This window comes from Narcine bancroftii, chromosome 2 (genome assembly GCF_036971445.1).
Source record: "Narcine bancroftii isolate sNarBan1 chromosome 2, sNarBan1.hap1, whole genome shotgun sequence".
NCBI classification, from domain to species: Eukaryota; Metazoa; Chordata; class Chondrichthyes; order Torpediniformes; family Narcinidae; genus Narcine; species Narcine bancroftii.
The window spans coordinates 313,191,374-313,215,774 of record NC_091470.1 but is presented as its reverse complement, the minus strand read 5'-3'; the positions used below and the strand labels follow the sequence as shown (position 1 = coordinate 313,215,774).

General features: G+C 43.1%; 1 protein-coding gene across 13 annotated transcripts in view; it reads left to right on the top strand.

The window, feature by feature from the left end:
* The window catches only part of trappc9 (trafficking protein particle complex subunit 9), a 650,990-nt gene that overhangs the window by 147,288 nt on the left and 479,301 nt on the right, over positions 1-24,401 (top strand). For all 13 annotated transcript variants that reach the window (XR_011352375.1, XM_069921673.1, XM_069921672.1 and 10 more), the window contains one exon: positions 7,212-7,338. Coding sequence is in view for 12 of the 13 variants with exons in the window: in XM_069921673.1 (XP_069777774.1) it covers positions 7,212-7,338 (127 nt within the window). In the remaining variant the exon portion in view is untranslated. The remainder of the gene's footprint in view (positions 1-7,211; positions 7,339-24,401) is intronic.

Genomic DNA, 24,401 nt, shown 5'->3' with positions numbered 1-24,401 from the left:
AAGAAATTGATTAAGGTCATGTGTTGGATGTGGTATATTTGGATTTTCCTAAGGCTCTTGACAAACGTCCCTATGATAGGCTCATCAGAAAGTTGTTAGGCATGGGATCTATTGAAACTTGGCTGCATGGATTTTGAATTGATGCTTACAAAGATCAGAGGGTAGGAGAAGATGGAGTGTATTTTGCCTTGAGGTCAATGACCAGTGGTGTTCTGCAGTGATCTGTTTAGGGAATCTCTATTGTTTGTGATTTTTATAAATGACTTGGATGAAAAAGTGGCAGAGTGAGTCGATCTTTTTACAGATAACTTCAGTGGTAGCCAAGCTGTTGGAGTAGATCCTGACAGAGGATTTGCAATCATTTAGAATGGCATAATCTGGTCAGTGATAATCAGCATGGCATTGTCAGGGGAAAGTTGAGTCTCGCAAGCCTAAATGAATTCATTCAGGATGTTTCAAAGATCATTGATGAAGGTAGAGCGTTGGATATAGTGTATATGGATTTCGGTATGTCATTTGATAAGGTTCCCCATGAAAGGCTCATTTAGAGAGTAAGGAGGCATGGAGTCCAAGGAGGCTTTTCTTGTGGATACAGAATTGGCTTGTCCTAAGGAGGTAGAGTGTCATTAAGGAGGTAGAGTGTCATTAAGGAGGTAGAGTGTCATTAAGGAGGTAGAGTGTCATTAAGGAGGTAGAGTGTCATTAAGGAGGTAGAGTGTCATTAAGGAGGTAGAGTGTCATTAAGGAGGTAGAGTGTCATTAAGGAGGTAGAGTGTCATTAAGGAGGTAGAGTGTCATTAAGGAGGTAGAGTGTCATTAAGGAGGTAGAGTGTCATTAAGGAGGTAGAGTGTCAGTATTTTTTTCATGGAGGTTAGTGACCAGTGGTGTTCTGCAGGGATTTGTTCTAGGACCCCTCCTCTTTGGCAGTGCCACCATTTATAAAAATCACCATGTATCACAGGCGCTACCGCTAGTACAGACCTGGGAGGGTGGAGCTGAGTTCTGCTCTGCAAGCTCCTGCTCTCTGGTCCTAATGCTGCCAGCTCCATGCAAGCTATAAAGACCTTAATTGTCAGTCTGTGCCCAAGAGGGAGGCTGCTGTGTTTGGCAGTGTACTATGATGGGTTGCAGATTCTGGGGAGCAGTGGACCAGTGCTGTGCACGAGAAATGGGGAAAACATCCCCTGTTGAGAAGAAGAAGCATAGGAGACAACCTGACAGGATGGTAACCACAGCTGTGGACCAGCGAGGGGTTCAGAGGCTGAAGCACCAACACAGGTTGCGGGCAGTTGGTGCCTTGCAATCGAAGGATTCACACAGCCTATAGGCTGCTGGAACTGGCTAATGGGAACCAGTATCGGAACCATGATTTGAGAGGAAAGAAGGGCTCCTGAGGAGTCTCTGGTGTTGAAGGCTTCTTCATCATGTTTGTGGTTTGGATCTGCAGCTTGGGTTGCTGATTGTTTGAACTGGAATATGGGTAGATGCAGAGGCCATGGGAGTGCTGAAGGGGAATCCACAGACACTTGGTGGTTTTGAAGGGACTCTCTTTGGCTTCTCTTTTTTCATTTGGTAGAAGCACCTAGCAATGCTCATAGTAACTCTTCATTTTATGGCAGACAAAGGTTGAAGTAGTTCATGTAGGTTACATTTTTAATGTATTATGACGCACTAAGAAAAGGAATCTTGAACCAAGGCTGAGGAGGTGGAAGGTTAGGTTAGTAAGTTTGAGGATGACAGGAAAGTGGGTGATGTTGTGGATAGTCTGCAGGATTGTCAGAGGTTATAAAGGGACATTGATAGGATGCAGAGCTGGATTGAGAAATGGCAGATGGAGTTTGCTCCTTCAAATTTGAAGGCAGAATACAATGTTAATGGGAGGACTGTGAGGTCTTGGGGTCTGTGTCCAGAGGACACTGAAGGCTGCTGCAAAATTTGATAGCATTGTTAAAAAAGCATATGGTGTGTTGGATTTCATTAACTATAAGATTGAATTCAAGAGTGGTGATATAAAATTAGAGCTACAAAAACCTTCGTTAGATCCAATTTGGAATATTGTGTTCTGTTCTGGTCACATAATTAGAGGAAAGATGTGGATGCTGGAAAGAAGGTGCAGAGAAAATTTACAATTCTGTTGCCTAGATTGGAGAGCATACCTATGAGGATAAGTTGAGTGAACTTTGTCTTTTCTTCTTCAAGCGATGGAAGTTGAGAGGTGAACTCAGAGGTGTACAAAAAGAGTCATTGGTAGTGTGAATGTCCAGGAGGCTTTTTCTCAAGGTTTTAATGCCTGACATAATTAACATAGAGGGGGCATAGTTTTTAGGTGCTTTGGAGCAAGGACTGGGTGGGGGGGGGGGGGGGCTGCAATTGGTAAGTTTTTGACCTGGAGGATGTCATGGTCCACGTTGGTACCAATGATGTAGATAGAAAAAGGGATGAGATTCTGAAGAGGGAAGATGGGGAGTAAGGAAGGAATCTAAAAAGCAGGACCTTAAGGGTGGTAATCTTGTGACTGCTGCCTGTGCCACACACCAGGAATATGAAGTTATGGCTGAAGAGTTGGGGCATGGATCATTGGGTCTCTTCTAGGGAAGGTATTTCTTCTTTCTTTGGCTTGGCTTCGCAGACGAAGATTTATGGAGGGGGTAAATCTCCACGTCAGCTGCAGGCTCGTTTGTGGCTGACGCGGGACAGGCAGACACGGTTGCAGCGGTTGCAGGGGAAAATTGGTTGGTTGGGGTTGGGTGTTGGGTTTTTCCTCCTTTGCCTTTTGTCAGTGAGGTGGGCTCTGCGGTCTTCTTCAAAGGAGGTTGCTGCCCGGCGATCTGTGAGGCGCCAAGATGCACGGTTTGAGGCGAGATCAGCCCACTGGCGGTGATCAATGTGGCAGGCACCAAGAGATTTCATTAGGCAGTCCTTGTACCTTTTCTTTGGTGCGCCTCTGTCATGGTGGCCAGTGGAGATCTCGCCATAGAACACGATCTTGGGAAGGCGATGGTCCTCCATTCTGGAGATGTGACCCACCCAGCGCAGCTGGATCTTCAGCAGCGTGGACTCGATGCTGTCGACCTCTGCCATCTCGAGTACTTCGACTTTAGGGATGAAAGCGTTAGGGATGAAAGGTATAACCTGTACTAAAAGGACAGGTTGCATCTGAAAAGGAGGCAGACTAATATCCTGGTAGGGATGTTTGCAAGAGCTGTTTTGGGGGGGGGGGGGGTGGAGTTTAACCAAGTTTGGCAATATGAGAGGGCAGTGAAAGGGTAGAAGAAACACAAATAGATAAACTGTACAGCGAGATTGTGAGGAGGGGTAGGCAATCAACAGGGCAAAAGTGCAAGATTCAGGATTTAGCTTGGAGTTTTTGAAAATAAAATTTAAAAAATGTGATGAATACAGCACTGAAGATCTTGTATTGAAATGGCTGCAGTTTGAGAAATGAGGTTGATTTTCTATTAGTGTAGCTGGAAATTGGCAGGTATGAGACATCGTGGCTGAAAGATGACCACTGCTGGGAAATAAATATCCATGGATACACAGTGAATCAGAAGGACAGAAGGGTTTGTTCTGCTGATTAAAAATGGAATTCAATCTTTGGAGAGGGAAGATATTGGATCAGAAGGTATAGAATTTTTGTGGGTAGAAACCGTAAGGGTTTTAAAAAAAAAAGCAGAACCTGATAGGAGTTGTATGTAGGCCTCCAAACGGTAACAACTGAATGTAAAGGGAACCTTTACGAGTCAGTGATCATAATATGATAGAATTCACCCTGCTGTTTGAGAGGGAGAAACTAAAATCAGTGCTCTCAGCCTATGAGTCTAAAGGGGACTACGGAGGTATGAGACAGCAAATGGCAAATGTTAATTGGAAAGGCAATATGAGAGGGCAGTGAAAGGGTAGAAGAAACACAAATAGATAAACTGTACAGCGAGATTGTGAGGAGGGGAGGACACAGAGCAGCAATGGGTGGAGTTTCTGTGAGAAATAAGGAAGGTGCAGGACAGATACAGTATATTTCAAGAAAGAGTAAATATTTGAATGGATAAATATCTGTAGCTGACAAGAGAAGTCGAAGCCAAAGTAAAGCAAAGGAAAGGGCATACAAGCAAACAAAAATTAGTGCGAAGATGGAAGACTAGGGGCTTTAAAAAGCATAAAGAAGGCAACCAAGAATGTTGTTAGGAAGGAGATGAACTTGAAAAGAAATCCAGCAAATAATATCAAAAAGAATACTAAAGGTTTTATTTTCAAGTATATTAAGATTAAAAAAAAAAGAGGTGAGAGTAGATTTAGGACTGATGGAAATTGAAGCTGGAGAAATTGACATGAGAGATCAAGAAATGGCAGAGGAACTGAATGAGTATTTTTCATCAATCTTCCCTGTTGAAGACATTAACAGTATAGTGGACTTTCAAGGGTGTCAGAGAAGAGAGGTGCGTGAATCTTAGTGTTCTCAAGGTATACAAGTCTCCTGGACCTGATGGAATGCATCCTTGGGTTCTGAAAGAAGTAGCTAGAGATTTTGGAGACCCTAGTAATAATCATCCAAGAATCACTAGATTCTGGCATGGTTCTGTAGGACTGGAAAATTGCAAAGATCATATGCTATTTATAGAGGGAGGCAGCAGAAAGGAAATGATGATCCTGTTAAGTTAACATCAGTGGTTGGGAAGTTGTAGGATTCGATTGTCAAGGATGAGATTAAGGAGTTCTTGGAGGTGCATGACAAGATAGGTCCTTTCCTGACAAAGATGCTGCAAATCTTTGAGGAAACCAGAAGCAGGCAAGACAAAGGAGATGCAGTGGATATTGTATGGTTGGATTTTCAAAAGACCTTTGACACGGTACTGCACACGAGGTTGCTTAACAAGATGAGAGCCCATTGGAATACCAGGAAAGATTTGAGCATGGGTTGAGCATTGACTTATCGGCAGGAAACAGAGAGGGGAATAAAGATATCCTTTTCTGGTTGGCTACCAGTTACCAGTGGGGTTCCATAGGGTTTGTTATTGAGGCCACCTCTTTTTTACCTTTCATGTTAATGATTTGTATTGCCTAATAAATAGCTTTGTGGCTAAGTTAGTAGATGATACAAAGATGAATGGAAGGGCAAGTAATGAGGATGAAACAGAGAGACTGCTGAGAGACTTTGATAGATTAGGACAGTGGTTCTCAACCTTTGATTTCCCCCTCACATACCACCTTCAGTAATCCCTTAATAACCACAGAAAGCCTATGCCATAGATGCTATGTGGTTAGTGAGGTATCACTGAAGGTGGTATGTGAGTAGGAAAACAAAAGGTTGAGCATTACTGGATTAGGAGAATGGGAAAAGAAGTGGCAAATGGAATGTTTGTGGTCATGCACTTTGTTGGAAGGGACAGAAAGACAGTCAGTTGTTTTGATAGGGAGGTGCAAAGGGTCTTGCAGATTACCTCAAAGGTTAAACTCCAATTTGTGTTGGTGATTAAAGAAGGTGTATTCAATATTGGCATTTGTATCTAGAGGAAGAGGATATAAGAGCAGAGATGTGATGTTGAGGTTTATAAGGCACTGGTGAGGCCTCACATGGAGGACAGGTTTCTTGTTTAAGGAAGTATGTCCTGGCATTGGAGAGTGTTCAGAGAAGATTCACGAGAATGATTCCTGGAATGAAGGGATTAGCATATGAAGAACTTTTGATAGTTCTTGCATTGCACTTGTTGAAGTTCAGAAGAATGAGAGGGGACCTCATGGAAGCATTTCAAATGTTGAAAGGCCTGGATAGAGTAGATATGACAAAGTTGTTTCCCATGGTAGGGGAGACAAGGACAAGAGGGCAAAACTTAAGGATTGAAGGCCGATTCAATTTTTAAATTGAAATTTAAAACAATGATGTGGAGCAATTTCTTCAAAACTGGTGAACCTCTGGAATTTTATACCGTGGTTGGCTGTGGAGGTCAAATGTTGGGTCTATTTAAGGCAGAAATTGCTGGGTATCTCAAGTCAGGGTATCAGTGGATATGGAGAGAGGGGCTCATTGAGAGAATGGATCAACTCATGATAGAATGGGAGAGCAGAGTCAATGGGCCAAATGGCCTACTTCTCCTATATTTATGATCTTAAGGGTACATGGAATGTGCTTGCTGGCAAAGGTGGTAAAAACAGGTACAATAGGATCTTTTAAGAGACTTGTTTGATATTGTGTAGTAGAGAAATTCTAGGCAATTGTTAGAGTAGGTTATAAGTTTGGCACAGCACTATGGGTCGAAGGGCCTGTACTGTGCAGTAGATTTCTATGGATAAAGGCAGGAGGTATCGTGGATAGTAAAGAAGGTTGTCATAGGTTGCAAAGGAACATGGACTGGATGCAAAGTTGGGCAGAGAAGTGGAAAATGGAGTTCAATGTGCAAATGTCTGAAGTGATGCATCTTGGAAGTGTTACTTGTGGCAGATTATATGGTTAATGGTAGGATTCTTTGTCATATGGAGAAACAGAGGGTTCTTGACTCTTAAAATTTCTGCAAAGCTTTCAAGGGTGGTTAAGAAGACACAAAATGTGTTGGTGTTTGTTGGTTGGGGGGATGGAGTTAGAGAGCCATGAGGTAATGTTGCAGCTCCATAAAACTTTGGTTAGACCATACTTACAGTATTATGTTCATTTCTGGTGGCCTAATAATAGGAAGGATGTGGAAGCTTCAGAGAGGAGCAGAGGAGATTTACCAGGATTTTTCCTGAATTAGAGAACCTGTCTTGTGAAGAAATGTCGACCAAAATAGGACTTTTATCTTGAGAGCAACGGAGGGTGAGAGGTACAAGATTGAGAGGTATAGGTGGAGTGGACAATTAGCACCTTTTTCCCAGAGTGGCACTGGCTAATAGAGGACATTTATTCAAATTGAGTGGAGGAAATTTTGTGGGGAACTTGAAAGTTTTTAACAAAGAGAATGTTGGGCATCTGGAATGCATTAAGAGGAGTGGTGGTGGATGCTGGTTCAATCGGAACATTTAAAAGTCTCTTGGATAGAAATGTGGATGTGAGAAATATGAAGGGTGATGTGCTGTAAGGTTGGTAAAAGTTAGATTTATGGTGGTGTATGTTTTCATTGGTTGGTACAGCATCATAGGCCAAAGGGCCCCTACTGTGCTGTACTGGTTTATGTTCTATGTTCTAAAAGAATGAGTTTCATTATTAATTCTTTTCCCTTCTGTCTGATTAATTTTCTAGGGATTACTGGTAACTGGTGTTGAATTTGAATCTCTCCCAGCTGCTCTTTCCCTACCTGCTGAATCTGGACTTTATCCAGTCACACTTGTAGGTGTTCCCTGTACATCAGGACAGATCAATGTAAATGGTAAGCATTTGGAATGAAAATGTTTCAAAGCATCTGGATTGAAGTTACATTGAGTTTAGTTAATACAGAATAATTGACATTGCTGAATATAAATATTTAATTACTGTGATTTTTAAAAGTCATGCTTTTAACACTTAAGATGGAATCTGATTTTTGTAAGGATTGTTCTTTTCAATATTTTTATTAATCATATTATAGGTAAACAATAAAGAGAATAGGAGTACATAATCTTGTAAGGATTGCTATGCGTAATTATTCACCATTTCAGTTTATTTTTTAAAGTGGAATCCCTTAAGATACGAAGGGATTTTTTTTTGAAAAACATTAAGGTGGATGGTGAGAGATTCGTTGATGATTTGATTTAAGAGGAAATTTTCGTGAAGCAAGTTTAAGAGAAGATTTCAGCATGTCAAAGGTAAACAAGAAATTTGCAGGTGCTGGGGTCTAGTGCAGTACACATGTTACATGAGCTGCTGAATTTCTCCAGCACTTCAATGTTCAGCAAGTGAAACCCATTTGCCACAGGCTGAGTGGAATTTCAAAGTCATTAAAGGATGGCAAATAAAAATGCTGGAATGAGAAATTTGTCAAAAGGTATTATTAGGGTGGAAGATGGTGATGAAATGGGGTGGATTAATTTCCCCGCAAGTGGATTAAGGTAAAGGAAGATTTTTGGTTTGCAATTTAAATTGCTGGATAATGGCCTGCTTGAAAAAGGCATGTTCATGATGCATGGAAATAGATTTGTTACAAAAGGATTCTGCTCAATTTGATAAAAAAGAGTATTGATATAATGAAGCTATAAGCAGTAAAGGTACCTTTGCAATTTCACTTCCATGGAACTTGATCGTATTCTTTTCAGGGTAATGTTATTGGATTGAAACTTGTCATGGACCTGTTAACACTTTCTTTCAAACAATTTCAAAGAGAGAATGGTAAGGATAAAACATGTGCTTGTGGCCTTTTCTGTCTCACCAGAAGGATTTTGGTATTTTCTGAATTGCCAGCTGGGAGTGTTTTGCACAGATAAGTTTTGATTAATTTATTAGTCAATTTATTCCTCTGACACAAAATTGCAGCTTTCATTTGACTTGACTAATGGTGTTGCATAATTATTCAGCTTGGGACCAACGAAAGAATCGATCCTTGTCGGGTAACGCCCATGATAGGAAAGGTGTAAAGGAAAAATGGGGTGATGATTTTGTGTAGGCATAGATTTCATTCAGATATTGGGGATGGGGAGAAAGGGAATTCTTTAAAAAGAATACATGTTGGAAACCCAAGAACTGGATGAGTTGTAAACAAAAAGACATAGGCAAAAATTGATTATTCTTTCTCCCACCTTGTAAGAATACTTTTTTATTTCTTGCCCCAAGCTTCTCAAAACACAGAGATTCTGATTCTTCTAATAAATGGGAGAATCTGTATTAATAAATTAACCAAGAATTTATCTAACTCTTCTGTTTTTTAAAAAAAAATATTCAAAGACCCATGTACTTGTATTTTAAATTCTCACTAAAGTTACCACAGAAATTGCTTAGTTGTAGCATTACCATTGTGCTCAAACCTGGAAGTAATAGATCTGGATAGAACACTTGAAAATAATTCAAGCATTAATTCTGAAAGAAATTGGGTGGCACGGTTAGCGCAACGCGATTGGAGCACCAGTAACCCAGATTTAAATCTATTGCTGTCTGTGTGGAGTTTGTCTGTTCTCCCTGTGACCTGTGTGAGTTTTATCTGGGTGTTTTGGTTTCCTCCCACCCACCAAAACATCTGGGGTTGGCAGGTAAATTGGGTGGAATTGGGCTGGAAGGTCCTTCAACTGTGTTGTTTCGTTTCTATTAAAAAAATGGTTCCATCTCATATAATTTTGTAAAGTTCTCCATGCAAGCATCTGGAAACTGATATCTGAATTGGGAGAGGTATCCAACATCAAGCATCAGACTGACAGTTCCATATTCATGGAATCGAGAAAGAAAGATCTAATCAAAACGTATTGAATGTTGAAAGGGCGAGATAGTGGACATGGAGAAGACGTTTCAAAAAGTGGGAAAGTTCAGGACCAGAGGGCACAGTCTCAGAATAAAAGGATCTCCCTTCAGAACAAAGATGAGGAGCAATTTCTTCAGCCAGTGTGATGAATTTGTGGAATTCATTGCCACAGACTGCTATGTAAGTCACATCATTGGGTATATTTAAAGCAGAGGATGATAGATTCTTGATTTGTAAGGGCATCAAAAATTGTGGGGGGTAAAAGCAGGAGAATGGGATTGAAAGGAAAAAGTGCATCAGCCATGATTTGAAAGGTGGAACAGACTTGATGGGTCAATTGGCCAAATTCTTCTCCTTGGTCTAATTTTTTTGCAGGCAATGTGCTGGTCCCTGGCATCACAAACCTGTGGTATGTTTACACAAAAGTGCTGGAAAAACTCCACAGGTCCAGGACTTGGGTCTGTTTGCTGCAATCACAACATCTGCATACTTTCTTGTTTCACTCCTGTGGTATGTTCGTTCAAGTGGGAGAATAGGTCCACTATTGTGGTTTCATAATGGTATACTGGAGGGAGTTCTCACTGTTGACTTCAGAGTCCATTAATTCTCAAGGCATTGGGTCAAAAGAGAACTGCATTTGGAAGAAGCAAGGGTACAGGGATATGCTGGGTAAGGTACTTCAGTGTCCTCACCAAGAGAGGCTTTGCAATAATAGCACAGATTGTGCAAGTTGAATCGGGGTTAATAGGTACTGGACTAGGTTTGTGGAAGGTCATGTATAAACTAGTCTGAGTGATAAATCAGTGTGAACTTGCTATTGCCAATCAACCTGTGGCAGATATGTCTGTCCATGGTAGCATTGTAGAAATGATCACTGCTCAGTTGTTATGGAGATAAAGTATTGTCTTTAAGCTGAGAGTATCCTTCATTGTGTTTGCTTGGCATTTCAAATGAAGACAGAATGGACTTGGATTTGGGTCTTAGCAAACAAATAAGATATCCATAAAGCAATGTGAACCTTTATCAAAAGCACAATGCACTCTAGCATAATCTTTTGACTTGTCGTTTTGTGTATCACTCTTTCTACTATTATTTTCAATTAGGAGGATAAACTCGGCTAAAATGAGATGTTAGAAAAGCATGCTGGGAGCAGAATCAGGCATGAGGAGAAATTATAAGGCACCAGCCTTTTGAGACAGTAAATTGAAACTGCACACAGAAGACAGTGAAGCAATCTTGCAGCAGGTCAGATCGAAGCATTGAAAACTTGTGGATAGTGATAGATAATAAAATCCCAAACAAATGGAAGAGGCTTCAGAAATATCCTCAATGGTGATGAGAATGGTAAAGATAAATCTGCATGAACTTGATATTGCCAATGTACCCGTGGCAGAGGCACCTGTCCATTAGAGACTTTCATCCCCCTATTGGCCAAAAGTGCCAAATGGAAGATCCATCTTGAATTCTGCTTGAGATCCTCATCCTCACAGGAGCTAGTTTTCAGCCAATCTGATTGATTCCATATGATATCAAGAAATGATTAAGAGCACTCAATACAACAAAATAAACATAGAGACATAGAACATTACAGGCCCTTTGGCTCTTGTGATTGTGCTGACCTATACATTCCAACCAAAAAAAACAAAACCTGACCTTGTATCCGTGTCTGTCAAAGAGCCTTTTAAATGCTCCTAATGTATCAGCTTCCATCACAATCCCTGGCAAGGCATTCCAGGCACCCACAACTCATTGTGTCAAAAAAAACAAACTTGCCCTGATGTCTCTCCCCCATAACTTTCCTCCCTTCACTTTGTAGGGATATTGCTATTCTTGCCCTGGGGAAAAAGGAGCTGTCTATCCACCCAATCTATGCTTCTCAGACTCTTGTCTCCTTTCATTCTTCTTCACTCCAAAGACAAAATTCTGAGCTCTGCTAACCTTGCCCCATGAGACTTATTTTCCACTCCAGGCAACATCCTGTAACTCTCCTCTCATCATCTCCATCGCTTCCACATCCTTCCTATAATGAGATGACCAGAAATGAACACAATACTCTAAGTGTGGTCTCACCAGAGATTTGTAGAGTTGCAACATGACCTGTCTATCCCTGAACTCAATCCTTCTATTAATGAAGCCTATAGGCCTTGTTATCTTTCCTGTCAATTTGTGTGGCAATCTTGAGAGATGTATGGATTTGCACCCTAAGGTCCCGCTGTTCCTCCACACTATTAATTTTCTGACCATTAACCCTGGTTTTACCCTCCAAAATGCATAACCTTACATTTATCTGGATTTAACTCCATCTGCCACTTTGCTATCCAACTCTGCATCCTGTCTCTATCCTTTTGCAATCTCTGAGATCCTTCAGCATTATTCACAACTCCTCCAACCTTTGTATCATCTGCTTACTTACTAGCCCATCCTTCCACTTCTTCACCGAGGTAATTTATTTAAAAATAAACACTAAAAGCAAGGATCTCAGAACAGATCCCTGTAGAACTCCATTCGTCATTGATCTCCAGGTGGAATAGATTCCTTCCGCTACTACTGCTCTCCATTTTCTACATGCGAGCCAATTTTTAATCCACATTAAATCCGAGGTTCCATGGATCCCATATTTCTGAAGGAGTCTTTCATGGAGAACCTTGTCAAATGCCTTGCACCTACAGCCCCAACTTCATCAGTTTATTTTGTTACCTCCTCAAAAAACTCAATTAGGCTTGTGAGGCATGACTTTCCCTTCACAAAGCTATGCTGACTATCCTTGACTAGACTGTACTCAACCCTATCCAATAATTTGAACACCACTGATGTAAGACTCACTGGTCTATACTTCAAAGGATTAGCTTTTTTAAACAAGGGGACCACATCTGCCATTCTCCAATCTTCTGGTACCTTCTCTGTGGACAAAGATGACTCAAAGAACCTGGCCAATGCACCAGCTATCTCTTCCCTCCCATCCCATAGCAAACTGCGGTATATTGCGTCCAGCCCTGGATGGATCTCAGTTTTAACGTTTTTAAGAAGATCCAACACTTCCTCTTCCTTTTTCTCAACATTGGCCAGCACACAAGCTTGTTCTATTGCCACCTCACCCTGAGCAAGGTCCTTTACTCTGGCAAATACTGAAGCAAAGTATTCACTTAGGACCCCTCTAACTTCCTCTGCCTCCAGGTACATGTTGCCTCCTTTATCTTTATCGGCCCCACCTTTGTTCTCATCATCCTTCTGTTCTTCACATGCGCATAGAATGCCTTGGGGTTCTCCATAATCCTACATGCTAAGGCCTTCTCATGCTCCCTTCGAGCTCTCCTAATTCCTCCAAGTTCCTTCCTAGTTGCCATATAATTCTCATGACCCCTTCCTGTTTCCTGCTTCCTAAATCTAATGTATGCTTCTTTTTTTCTCTTAACTAGCTGCCTCACCTGTTTTGTCAACAACAGTTCCCTTTTCCTTCCAGCATTTCCCTGTTTCAGTGAGACAAAACTAGCCTGAACCCATCTCAAGTGGTCCCTAATATTTACCTGTACATATTGCTAATTATCAGCCATTCCATCTACTCTCAATCACAACATAGACATGGAACTTCACAGCACAGAAACAGGCCTTCAACACTTCTTGTCTGAGCCATACTATTATTCCTCGTCACACTAACCTGCACCCACTCCTTCGTCCACCATTCTCCTCCCATACCTGATCGAATTTTTCTTAAATGTTAAAATTGAGCCCACATTCACCATTTCAGCTGGCAGCTCATTCCACACTCCCACTACATTCTGTGTGAAGAAGTTCCCCCAGAACCTTTTCCCTTTCACTCTTAACCCATGCTTTGTTTCTCACTTAACCTGTGGAAAAAAAGACTACTTGCATTTACTCCATCTATACCTCTCATAATTTGTTATACCTCTATTAAATTTCCCTTCATTCTCCTATGCTCCAAGGAATAATGTCCTAAACTGTTTTAATTTTCCCTGTAATTCAGTTCCTGAAATCCTGGCAACAACCTAATAAATCTTCTCTTCACTCTTTCTATCTTATCGATTATCCTTCCTGTAGTTAAGTGGCCAGAACTGCACACAACACTCCAAATTTGGCATCACCACAACTTGAACATAACATCCTATCACCCATACTGAATACTTTGATTTCTGAAGGCCAATATGCCAAAAGCTCTCTCTACAGCCCTATCCACCCGTGATGCCACTTTTAGGGAATTTAGTATCTGTATTCCAAGTTCCCTCTGTTCTACCACACTTCTCAGTGCCCTACCATTTCCTGTGCATGTCCTACCTCATCCTAGAAATGAGTTGAGAGTGATTGTCTTGAATCAAGGCATAAGTAACTGAGCTTGTTATCTGGTGAAGTCTATAGGCAACAAAGGGAAAATGCTTCACATTTTTCCACAACAAATCCTGCATCTTAAAGAGCTCCAATGAATTGTTGAAACCTAATATACAATTGAAGATTCCTTTATTGTCATGTAACAATACAGAAGATGTAATATTACACAATTTACTTCTGCTTCCAGTAAGGCAGACAAAGAATTACCTTTAGCATTGTTTGGCACCCCTTACTGTAAGACAGAAAGAATGGCAGAAGAGAATCCTTTCAAAGACGTTGAGTGTTGGTGGTTTCACCTCCCTCAGCCTCTGCATCCATTGGCGAACTGAGTTCCAGTTCCAAAGCTCTGACAGGAATCCTTAGGTGCACAAGGTCGCTCAGGAGCCCTTCTTGCCCTCACCCTCCGTGAGTTCCTCAACTGTGAGTCATTGACTGCCTGCAGCCTGTGTGGGTCCTTCAGCCTTGGTGCACCTTGCTGGTCTGCTGCCTTGTTCACCAACCTTTAGGATCATCTCTTCTGTTTTTCCTTCTCAACTGGACTGTTCACCTAGTTTCTGGCCCCCTGCACTGGTTCGCTGTTCACCTGGAGTCTGCAAACCCTCCTGGTCACTGCTGTGCAAAGGCACAGACTCCGAGTTGCACAATTTTAATTAACATAAATTAATTCAGATTTTAAATTTATTGTCAGAGTACATACATGACATACATGATTCTTTCTCCAGCAGATGAGGCAGAATTACCACTTATTGGTAGTGCAATAAAAAGTGTACACAATGTACACATAAACAAAATAAGAAATGTACACAAATTGACCTGCAATACAGAGTGGAAACAACAAAATGCAAAAGTAACAGTCCTCAAATTAGTCCCTGATTGAGTTTATTGTTGAGGAGTCCGAAGGTGGAGGGGTAGCAACTGTTCCTGAACCTGGTGGTGTGAACTGAGGTCCTAATGGTAGCAGCGAGAACTGAGAATGTGGTAGGTGTGTAGGTGTGTGGATCCTTGATGATTGCTGCTGCTCCTCTCTGATGGCAGCGTTTCCTCTGGATGTTCTCGATTGTGGGGAGGGTTTTGCTTGTGATACTGGACTGTATCCACTACCTTTTGCAGGACTTTACACTCAGGGGTATTTGTGTCCCCACACCAGACAGTGATGCAGCTGGTCAGCACACTTTCCACCACACATCCATAGAAATTTGCCAGGATTTCCAAACCTCTGCAAAATTCTGAGGAAGTTGAGGTACTAGCGTGCTTTTTTCATGATGCCATTGGTGTGTTGGGTCCAGGAAAGGTCCTCTGAGATAGTGACTCCCAAGAACTTAAATTTGCTCCACCTCTGATCCCTAATGATCACTGGATTGTACACCTCGGTTTTCCCTTCCTGAAGTCAACAATCAGCTCCTTGGTTTTGGTGACAATTGAGTGCGAGGTTGTTGTTGGTGCACCTTTCAACCAAGTTTACAATCTCCCTCCTGGTACCATCAGCATATTTGAAGATTGTGTTGTTGTTGTACCGAGGCACATAGTCATAGGTGTAAAATGAGTTGAGCAGGGAGCTAAGAATGCAGCCCTGTGGTGTTCCAATCCTGGTGGAGATGTTCTTACCAATTCTCACTGGTAGTTTTCTGGAGGTGAGGAAATCAAGGATCCAATTACACAGTTGTGTGTTGAATTCCAGATCTTGGAGTTCGCTGATCAATTTTGACGGAATGATGGTGTAAATGCAAATTGTAGTTGATAAAGAGCATCTTGATGTATGCAGCTTTGCTGACCAGGTGTTCCAGGGCTTTGTGTAGAGCCAGTAAGACTGCATAAAGAAGTAAAATTTTGTATTTTGCAAATTAATCGTGTTTTCTTTGAATCTAGAAAACTTTTGAAATTTAAATCCAGCACATCTTTATAAATGACCAAGGTGAAGAAGTGGAAGGATGGGTCAGTAAGTGATACAAAGGTTGGAGAAGTTGTGGATGGTGCTGAAGGTTGTCTTCCATTACAAAAGGATTTAGACAGGATGCAGATTTGGACAGAAAAGTGGCAGATGGAATTCAATCTGGATAAGTGTGAGGTGATGCATTTTGGATGGACAAACTGGAAGGCTGAGTGGAGGGTTAATGGTCGATTACTTAATGGTAGATGAACAGAGGCCCAAATACATATATCCCTCAAAGTTGCTGTGCAGGATGATGGAATAGTTAAGAAGACCTATAGGATGTTGGGCTTCATTAATAGGGGGATTGAGTTCAGGAGTAGAGAGGCCATGTTGCAACTGTATAAATCTCTGGTGTGACCACAATTAAGAGTATTGTGCTCAGTTCTGGTCACCTCATTATAGGAAGGATGTGGAAGCTATGGATAAGGTGCAGAGGATGTTGCCTGGATTGGAAAACATGTCTGATTAGGCAAGGTTAGCATGTCTGATTAGGCAAGGTTAGCAGAGCTGAAACTTTTCAGTTTAGAGCGTAGAAGGATTCTACAAGATTCTAAGAGGCATGTATGGGGTGGACAGACAGCACCTGTTTCCCAGGGCAGGAATAGTGAACACCAATAATGCTACAAAGTGAAGGGAGGAGTTTTGGGGGAGACATCAGGGTAAGTTTTTTTTTAAACAGAGAAATCTGTGGGTGCCTGGAATGCCTTTCCAGGATGGTGGTGAAGACTGAAATATTAGGACAGTTTAAAAGACTCTTAGACAGGCACATGGATGGAAAAAAAAATAGATGGTTACATGGTATATTTTTTAAGGAATATATGGGTCGGCACAACATTGAGGGCCTATGTTGTAGTGTCCAATGTTCCACATCAGCAATCACATTTTAAGATCTTTGGATGAAGTCCAAGTCACGGAGATTTGATATTTGGCTTTCTTCACTTTTAGCTTGCAATTTGCAGTTACTTCTGTGATGTTGTTGCATCCACTTTCGAGAATAAATTTCCTGTTTTCCATATTATTTGTTTTTGAGACTTGTTTTCTCTTGAATAACAGCTGACTTGGTTAAAACATGCAAAGGAATAAAAAAACTGCCGAAGCTTTCATGTTTTGCATTTCTGACATGAATAATTTTTCTTTTTAATCTGACAGTCATTTTTCATCGAATATTCCTACCCACCTCTACATAATAATGATTTTTCTTCAAGTTTGATACTAATTTGACCCTTTTAGTTGATGGTGGCTGGTTGAATCTTCTTGTGGAATTACATTTTTTTATTAGACTTTGTATTTTGAGAAATCACCTTAATTGTTTGACATTTCACTGAGATTGACTGATCCTCTTGCCCAATTTGCCAGTTTGCTTTTGGTAGCTTTGTTTTCACATTGTGTCTTCATAATTGCATTGCTGATGGTCATGGTGTAGCACAGAACATGCTGCTCTATTGTTCCCAGACCATGATTAATTAACAATAAAAAATTGCTAGCAGTTCCTATGTTTTCTTCCTTCCTGGATGTCTGATCCAGATTTTTGATTTTGTGACATCATATACAACCCTGAGATTCCTTTTCTTGCGGGTGTGGTAGAATTACCACTGATTGATAGTGTAAAAAATAAACTGTACAGTGTAAACATGTAAACAAGCAAAGAACTGTTAACAGATAACTCTCTCTGATTGCAAAACCACATGACCCCCAGAACAGCAAGCTCTACTCCAGACAAAAGGCAGCCCCGACAAGATCTCTCATTTATTGCCTTTTGTAAATGACAATCCATTAGTGAAGTCTTTTTGGCACTCTCCAAAGCTCTTGCAAAAACTGTGGAGCTGATATGTCTAGCATTAGCAGAGCTCCAGTATTTCAAATAAGATCTATTTTAAAGTGTTTGTATGTAACCTACTCTAACAAACCTTTCCCAATTTATCTCCCCAAAACAAATCTACATATGTCACCACACAGTTTACTACAGCTGTGGGAAAGTAATAGCGGACAATTAATAACGTACTTGGGGAAAATAGCAGTGTTACAAAATATGCACACACAGATAAAATGAACTGGTACATACAATGATCTAGAAAAAATAACTACGATGCCCCACCACCTCTTGACTCTGTGCAGGCTTTATGCTACAAGGAACACTAATTGAACGATCCCAACCCTTTTAACAGTACACATTTTACCAACAGTTTCTCCAGCCCCCTTCTACATTTCTAGGCCTGGAATGAAGCAGGGTCGTCCCAAGCTGGTAAAGAGAGAAAACAAAGAACACATGGCACCTTTATAGTGCTGGAGTGTCCTGCCCAGGCTGTTAGCAGGAAAAATGGCTCAGTGCCAGGAGGGTTACTCCAATTACAACAGCCAATGGCCCAAAGCCAAGTACAGGCAGGCTGGAGAGACCAGTCCAGATAATTTACATGGGTTAATGGCAAGGTGTGCACTAATCTTGATTGACAGCTGATGTGTCCTCTGACTAGGTATGGGGCAGTGCTGTCACATGACAGCCACAGCCCTTCCTAATATACCTCTGAAACCACTTTGCAACTGGATCCTTGACTTTCTCATCAGAAGACCACTGTCAGTACGAATTGGAAGCACTGTCTCCTCCTCACTGATTATCAACATGGGTGTACCCCAAGGATGCGTGCTCAGCTCACTGCTCTCCTCGGTATACACTCACGACTGTGTGGCCAGGCACAATTCCAATGTGATCTACAAGTTTGCCGATGTACAGGAGGGAGGGTACAGGAGGGAGGGTACAGGAGGGAGGGTACAGGAGGGAGGGTACAGGAGGGAGGGTACAGGAGGGAGGGTACAGGAGGGAGGGTACAGGAGGGAGGGTACAGGAGGGAGGGTACAGGAGGGAGGGTACAGGAGGGAGGGTACAGGAGGGAGGGTACAGGAGGGAGGGTACAGGAGGGAGGGTACAGGAGGGAGGGTACAGGAGGGAGGGTACAGGAGGGAGGGTACAGGAGGGAGGGTACAGGAGGGAGGGTACAGGAGGGAGGGTACAGGAGGGAGGGTACAGGAGGGAGGGTACAGGAGGGAGGGTACAGGAGGGAGGGTACAGGAGGGAGGGTACAGGAGGGAGGGTACAGGAGGGAGGGTACAGGAGGGAGGGTACAGGAGGGAGGGTACAGGAGGGAGGGTACAGGAGGGAGGGTACAGGAGGGAGGGTACAGGAGGGAGGGTACAGGAGGGAGGGTACAGGAGGGAGGGTACAGGAGGGAGGGTACAGGAGGGAGTGTACAGGAGGGAGTGTACAGGAGGGAGTGTACAGGAGGGAGTGTACAGGAGGGAGTGTACAGGAGGGAGTGTACAGGAGGGAGTGTACAGGAGGGAGTGTACAGGAGGGAGTGTACAGGAGGGAGTGTACAGGAGGGAGTGTACAGGAGGGAGTGTACAGGAGGGAGTGTACAGGAGGGAGTGTACAGGAGGGAGTGTACAGGAGGGAGTGTACAGGAGGGAGTGTACAGGAGGGAGTGTACAGGAGGGAGTGTACAGGAGGGAGTGTACAGGAGGGAGTGTACAGGAGGGAGTGTACAGGAGGGAGTGTACAGGAGGGAGTGTACAGGAGGGAGTGTACAGGAGGGAGTGTACAGGAGGGAGTGTACAGGAGGGAGTGTACAGGAGGGAGTGTACAGGAGGGAGTGTACAGGAGGGAGTGTACAGGAGGGAGTGTACAGGAGGGAGTGTACAGGAGGGAGTGTACAGGAGGGAGTGTACAGGAGGGAGTGTACAGGAGGGAGTGTACAGGAGGGAGTGTACAGGAGGGAGTGTACAGGAGGGAGTGTACAGGAGGGAGTGTACAGGAGGGAGTGTACAGGAGGGAGTGTACAGGAGGGAGTGTACAGGAGGGAGTGTACAGGAGGGAGTGTACAGGAGGGAGTGTACAGGAGGGAGTGTACAGGAGGGAGTGTACAGGAGGGAGTGTACAGGAGGGAGTGTACAGGAGGGAGTGTACAGGAGGGAGTGTACAGGAGGGAGTGTACAGGAGGGAGTGTACAGGAGGGAGTGTACAGGAGGGAGTGTACAGGAGGGAGTGTACAGGAGGGAGTGTACAGGAGGGAGTGTACAGGAGGGAGTGTACAGGAGGGAGTGTACAGGAGGGAGTGTACAGGAGGGAGTGTACAGGAGGGAGTGTACAGGAGGGAGTGTACAGGAGGGAGTGTACAGGAGGGAGTGTACAGGAGGGAGTGTACAGGAGGGAGTGTACAGGAGGGAGTGTACAGGAGGGAGTGTACAGGAGGGAGTGTACAGGAGGGAGTGTACAGGAGGGAGTGTACAGGAGGGAGTGTACAGGAGGGAGTGTACAGGAGGGAGTGTACAGGAGGGAGTGTACAGGAGGGAGTGTACAGGAGGGAGTGTACAGGAGGGAGTGTACAGGAGGGAGTGTACAGGAGGGAGTGTACAGGAGGGAGTGTACAGGAGGGAGTGTACAGGAGGGAGTGTACAGGAGGGAGTGTACAGGAGGGAGTGTACAGGAGGGAGTGTACAGGAGGGAGTGTACAGGAGGGAGTGTACAGGAGGGAGTGTACAGGAGGGAGTGTACAGGAGGGAGTGTACAGGAGGGAGTGTACAGGAGGGAGTGTACAGGAGGGAGTGTACAGGAGGGAGTGTACAGGAGGGAGTGTACAGGAGGGAGTGTACAGGAGGGAGTGTACAGGAGGGAGTGTACAGGAGGGAGTGTACAGGAGGGAGTGTACAGGAGGGAGTGTACAGGAGGGAGTGTACAGGAGGGAGTGTACAGGAGGGAGTGTACAGGAGGGAGTGTACAGGAGGGAGTGTACAGGAGGGAGTGTACAGGAGGGAGTGTACAGGAGGGAGTGTACAGGAGGGAGTGTACAGGAGGGAGTGTACAGGAGGGAGTGTACAGGAGGGAGTGTACAGGAGGGAGTGTACAGGAGGGAGTGTACAGGAGGGAGTGTACAGGAGGGAGTGTACAGGAGGGAGTGTACAGGAGGGAGTGTACAGGAGGGAGTGTACAGGAGGGAGTGTACAGGAGGGAGTGTACAGGAGGGAGTGTACAGGAGGGAGTGTACAGGAGGGAGTGTACAGGAGGGAGTGTACAGGAGGGAGTGTACAGGAGGGAGTGTACAGGAGGGAGTGTACAGGAGGGAGTGTACAGGAGGGAGTGTACAGGAGGGAGTGTACAGGAGGGAGTGTACAGGAGGGAGTGTACAGGAGGGATAAAGATCAGCTTGTTGAATGATGTACTGAAAACAACCTTACAATCAACGACAGCAAAACCAAGGAGATGATTGTGGACTTCAAGTGGAAGTCAGGGGAACATGACCCAGCCCTCATCGAGGGCTCACTAATTGAGAGGGTCAAGAGCTTTAAATTTCTGGTGTCAACATCTCTCAGAATCTGTCCTGAAGCCATCCCGTTGATGCAATGACAATGAAAGCACGCTAGCAGCTATACTTCATTAGGCATCTGAGGAGATTCAGCATGTCACTGGAGACTTGTGAATTCTTACCAGTTACGTCACAGCCTGGTATGGAGGTGCTAACTCTCAAGGCAAGAATAAACTGCAGTGGGTTTTTAACTTGGCCTACAACATCACAGGCACTAAACGTCATTCCTCCAAGGACGTCTACACAAGGAGACGTCTTAAGAAAGCAGCCTCTATCCTCAAAACCCCCACCACCCAAGCCATGTCTTCTTCAATTTGCTACCATTGGGGAAAAAGGTACAGGAGCCAAAAGATGAGCACTCAGCGGCACAAGGACAGCTTCTCCCCCGCTGCCATCAGATTCCTGAATAATCAATGATTTTGTGAACCATAAACAGTCTTATTCTCATGCACTATTATTAATTTTTTCTGACATTGATGTAGTAAGGTGGTGTAAAATGAATGTACAACTGTGACGCTGCCACAAAATTACTGAATTCATGACCATAAATTCTGATTTGATGTGGATGTCCCATCCCTGTTGACTCCGTATTCGAAACAAGCAGAGAACGTGTTTCACTCAATGGAGAATGTTGTGCTGTTGAATTCTGTGCTGCTGGGCTTTGCTTTATATTCCATGATACATGATAGCATGCACTCCCTGCCATCATCACTGCCTATTTGCCATATTCTCTTGGGACTCAGGCTTGGTGTGGTATCATCTCTTGGCTTCTCTAATGGTCTTGTGGAACTTGGGCATGGATTTCTTGAGGAGGTGAGCGTCTCCTGACTTGCATGTTATAATGGACACTGCTTGACCTGGTGAGTTTCTCTAGCTTTGTGTTTTTACTTGCCTGCTATTCAAGGTAAAGTTTCCATTATTGCCACGTAATACTACATTTAGAATGTAACATACATGAAAATCTTTAAATTTTGTCGATCTTAAGGCAGGCAAAGTCGCAACTTTTTCCAGCGCCCTCACAGAAACTGACATCACAGGTGTTCCCAGGCACTCTCTCCTCCAAGTACTGACCAGTCCTGAGCCTGCTTAGCTTCCAAGATCAGACATTCTCAGGAGTATTGAAGTGAATCTCCTAGTTCATCCATGGTTTCTGATTGGGAAATACCTTTATCATTTTCTTGGTCTTGCTGATGAAGGTTGTGGTGCATTTAATAAGGCTGTTTGATGAGTTATTGAATACAGACCAGACAACAGATTTGAAGAAGTCACGTAGGATGTCATTTATATCCTCTGACCATTGCTGAATGACTTTCATCAACAGGCTCCTCCCTCAACTTCTGCTTGTATGCAGGTAGCATCAGCAGGCCACAATGATCTGATTTGCTGAAGTATGGTGTGGAATGGAGCAGTAGAGATTCTTTATTAATGTGTGGCAGTGGTCTTGGGTGTTGAGTTCTCTGGTGAGCAGGGAGTTGTTCTCATGGTGTTTAGGTCAGACAAGCTTGAGGGTGGCTTGGTTGAAGTCTGAGTGATGGTGATTTTGGGCTTTCTTTTGAGGTTGTTGCTGGAGGTGAAAAGTTCTGGTCCCAGCTTCATGTTCACCTGCAGTCACTATAACTGATGTGGATTTTTACAGCAGCTAGTGGGGGAGAAGAACTTCAGCATAAGATAATCCAAATCTGGGAGCAAGAGCTAATCAAGACTGACATGTCCAAGCACCACATGGTATTAAAGAGAAAGGAAAGGTCTCTGCCTCTTGCTTTTCCTGAGGATAATATGAGGTCTATCTAGTTTGCAAAGCCTTCTGGTTGTATTGCACAGTCAGGGGTGGATGTATGAGCCACGACTCTGCAAAACAGAGCACACTGCAATCTCTCAACTATCTTTGAAAAATAAATCAAGCCTTGAGTTTATTCAGCTTATTCTTTACAGCTTGGGCATTTGCCAAGAGAACACTGGGAGGTGGGGGGTGGGTGGGTGGAGGCGGCTTTAAGACCAACGGGTTTCAGTCTTTTGTCAGGATCGGTCAATGAGCAACAGTTCTTGTACTAATGCAACGAGGGAAGTTTTTAATAAATGAAATTTCTGTCAATAGAGTGCGGGAACATGAGCTACTTTTAATGGTGAAAATTACACATGCTTGTTCCATTTTTCAAGTGCATTTTTTATGCTGCTAAGCACACCCAGGGGCGTAGCTAGGTTCTAATGTTAGGGGGAGCGAGCACATAAAAAAAGTGCTATGACCACTGTTCCCTCAAAGCTGTGCGCACACACGTATTGCAACAAAGTTAATTACCTATCACATAAAAAGTTAATTTCCTAAAATAATGTAGTTCAAAGTATAGAATAAAATCTTAACTAATACGTTACTTCGTAGAATGCAATCGTACTTGTACTATATTAAAATATTTCAATACAATTTTATTAGCCATGAGGATAGACTGTTCCAAAATTATCTTGAAACAAATTCATTTACATTTGCATACGCATTCAGTGTGCAATACTTTTGTCACAGAAAAATAATTTGCACAAATGGTTTACTTGATGCTGCATGACCTGCTGAGTTTCTCCAGCACTTTTGTGTACTACACCAGACCCCAGCAAATGTGCATTTTCTTGTTTACTTGGAGTTAGTGATAGCTCCTTTGCAAATGGGTTAGGTGGGTGGCTGAGGAGTAGGAGAAATGAAGGATGCGAGTAACTATGCCCATGGACCAATCAGTAGAAAATAAAGCATTTACTGGAAACTTCTTCACACGATCAATCAACTCTAACAACATTGCAATACATTTCAGTCCGTGTGGCTTCAAAGTAATTATGGGCTACTGCAAATTTCAAGACCAATGGGTTTCAGTCTTCTGAAAGGATTGGTTAGCAAGCAATGGTTCTTGTACTATTGCAATGAAAAAAGTTTTTAATAAATGAAGTTTCTGTCAAGAGAGTGCGGGAGCATGAACCACTTTTAACAGTGAAAATTATGCATGCTTGCTCCATTTTTCAAGTGCATTTTTTATGCTGCCAAGCACACCCAGGGGTGTAGCTAGGTTCTAATGTTAGGGGGAGCGAGCCATAAAAAAGGTACATTCTAAATGTAGTAAAATGCTGCAAAATTCCAGAGAGAAGTGAGTTTTTGTGTTTGGACCAGGTACTTTCCCCAGGAAATGCAAGGAAACTAGCTGTATGTATATATCTGATGTTTCTCACCGATGGAGCGCACCAGAGCAGAGAGCAACTCCATCACAGGGGACTGAGCAGTAAAGTGCTACTTTTGAAGAATGTGCTCAGGTGGACCCTTCCCCCTGCACCCGCCCCCCCCCCCCCCCCCCTCAGCTACTCCATTGAGCATACCAGCTTTATTTCCTGGAGTGTTGGCTTCAGTCTTGTAATTCCATTGTAACTCTTTTTTTTTTAATTTTTTATTTTTCACACCATAAATCACATTA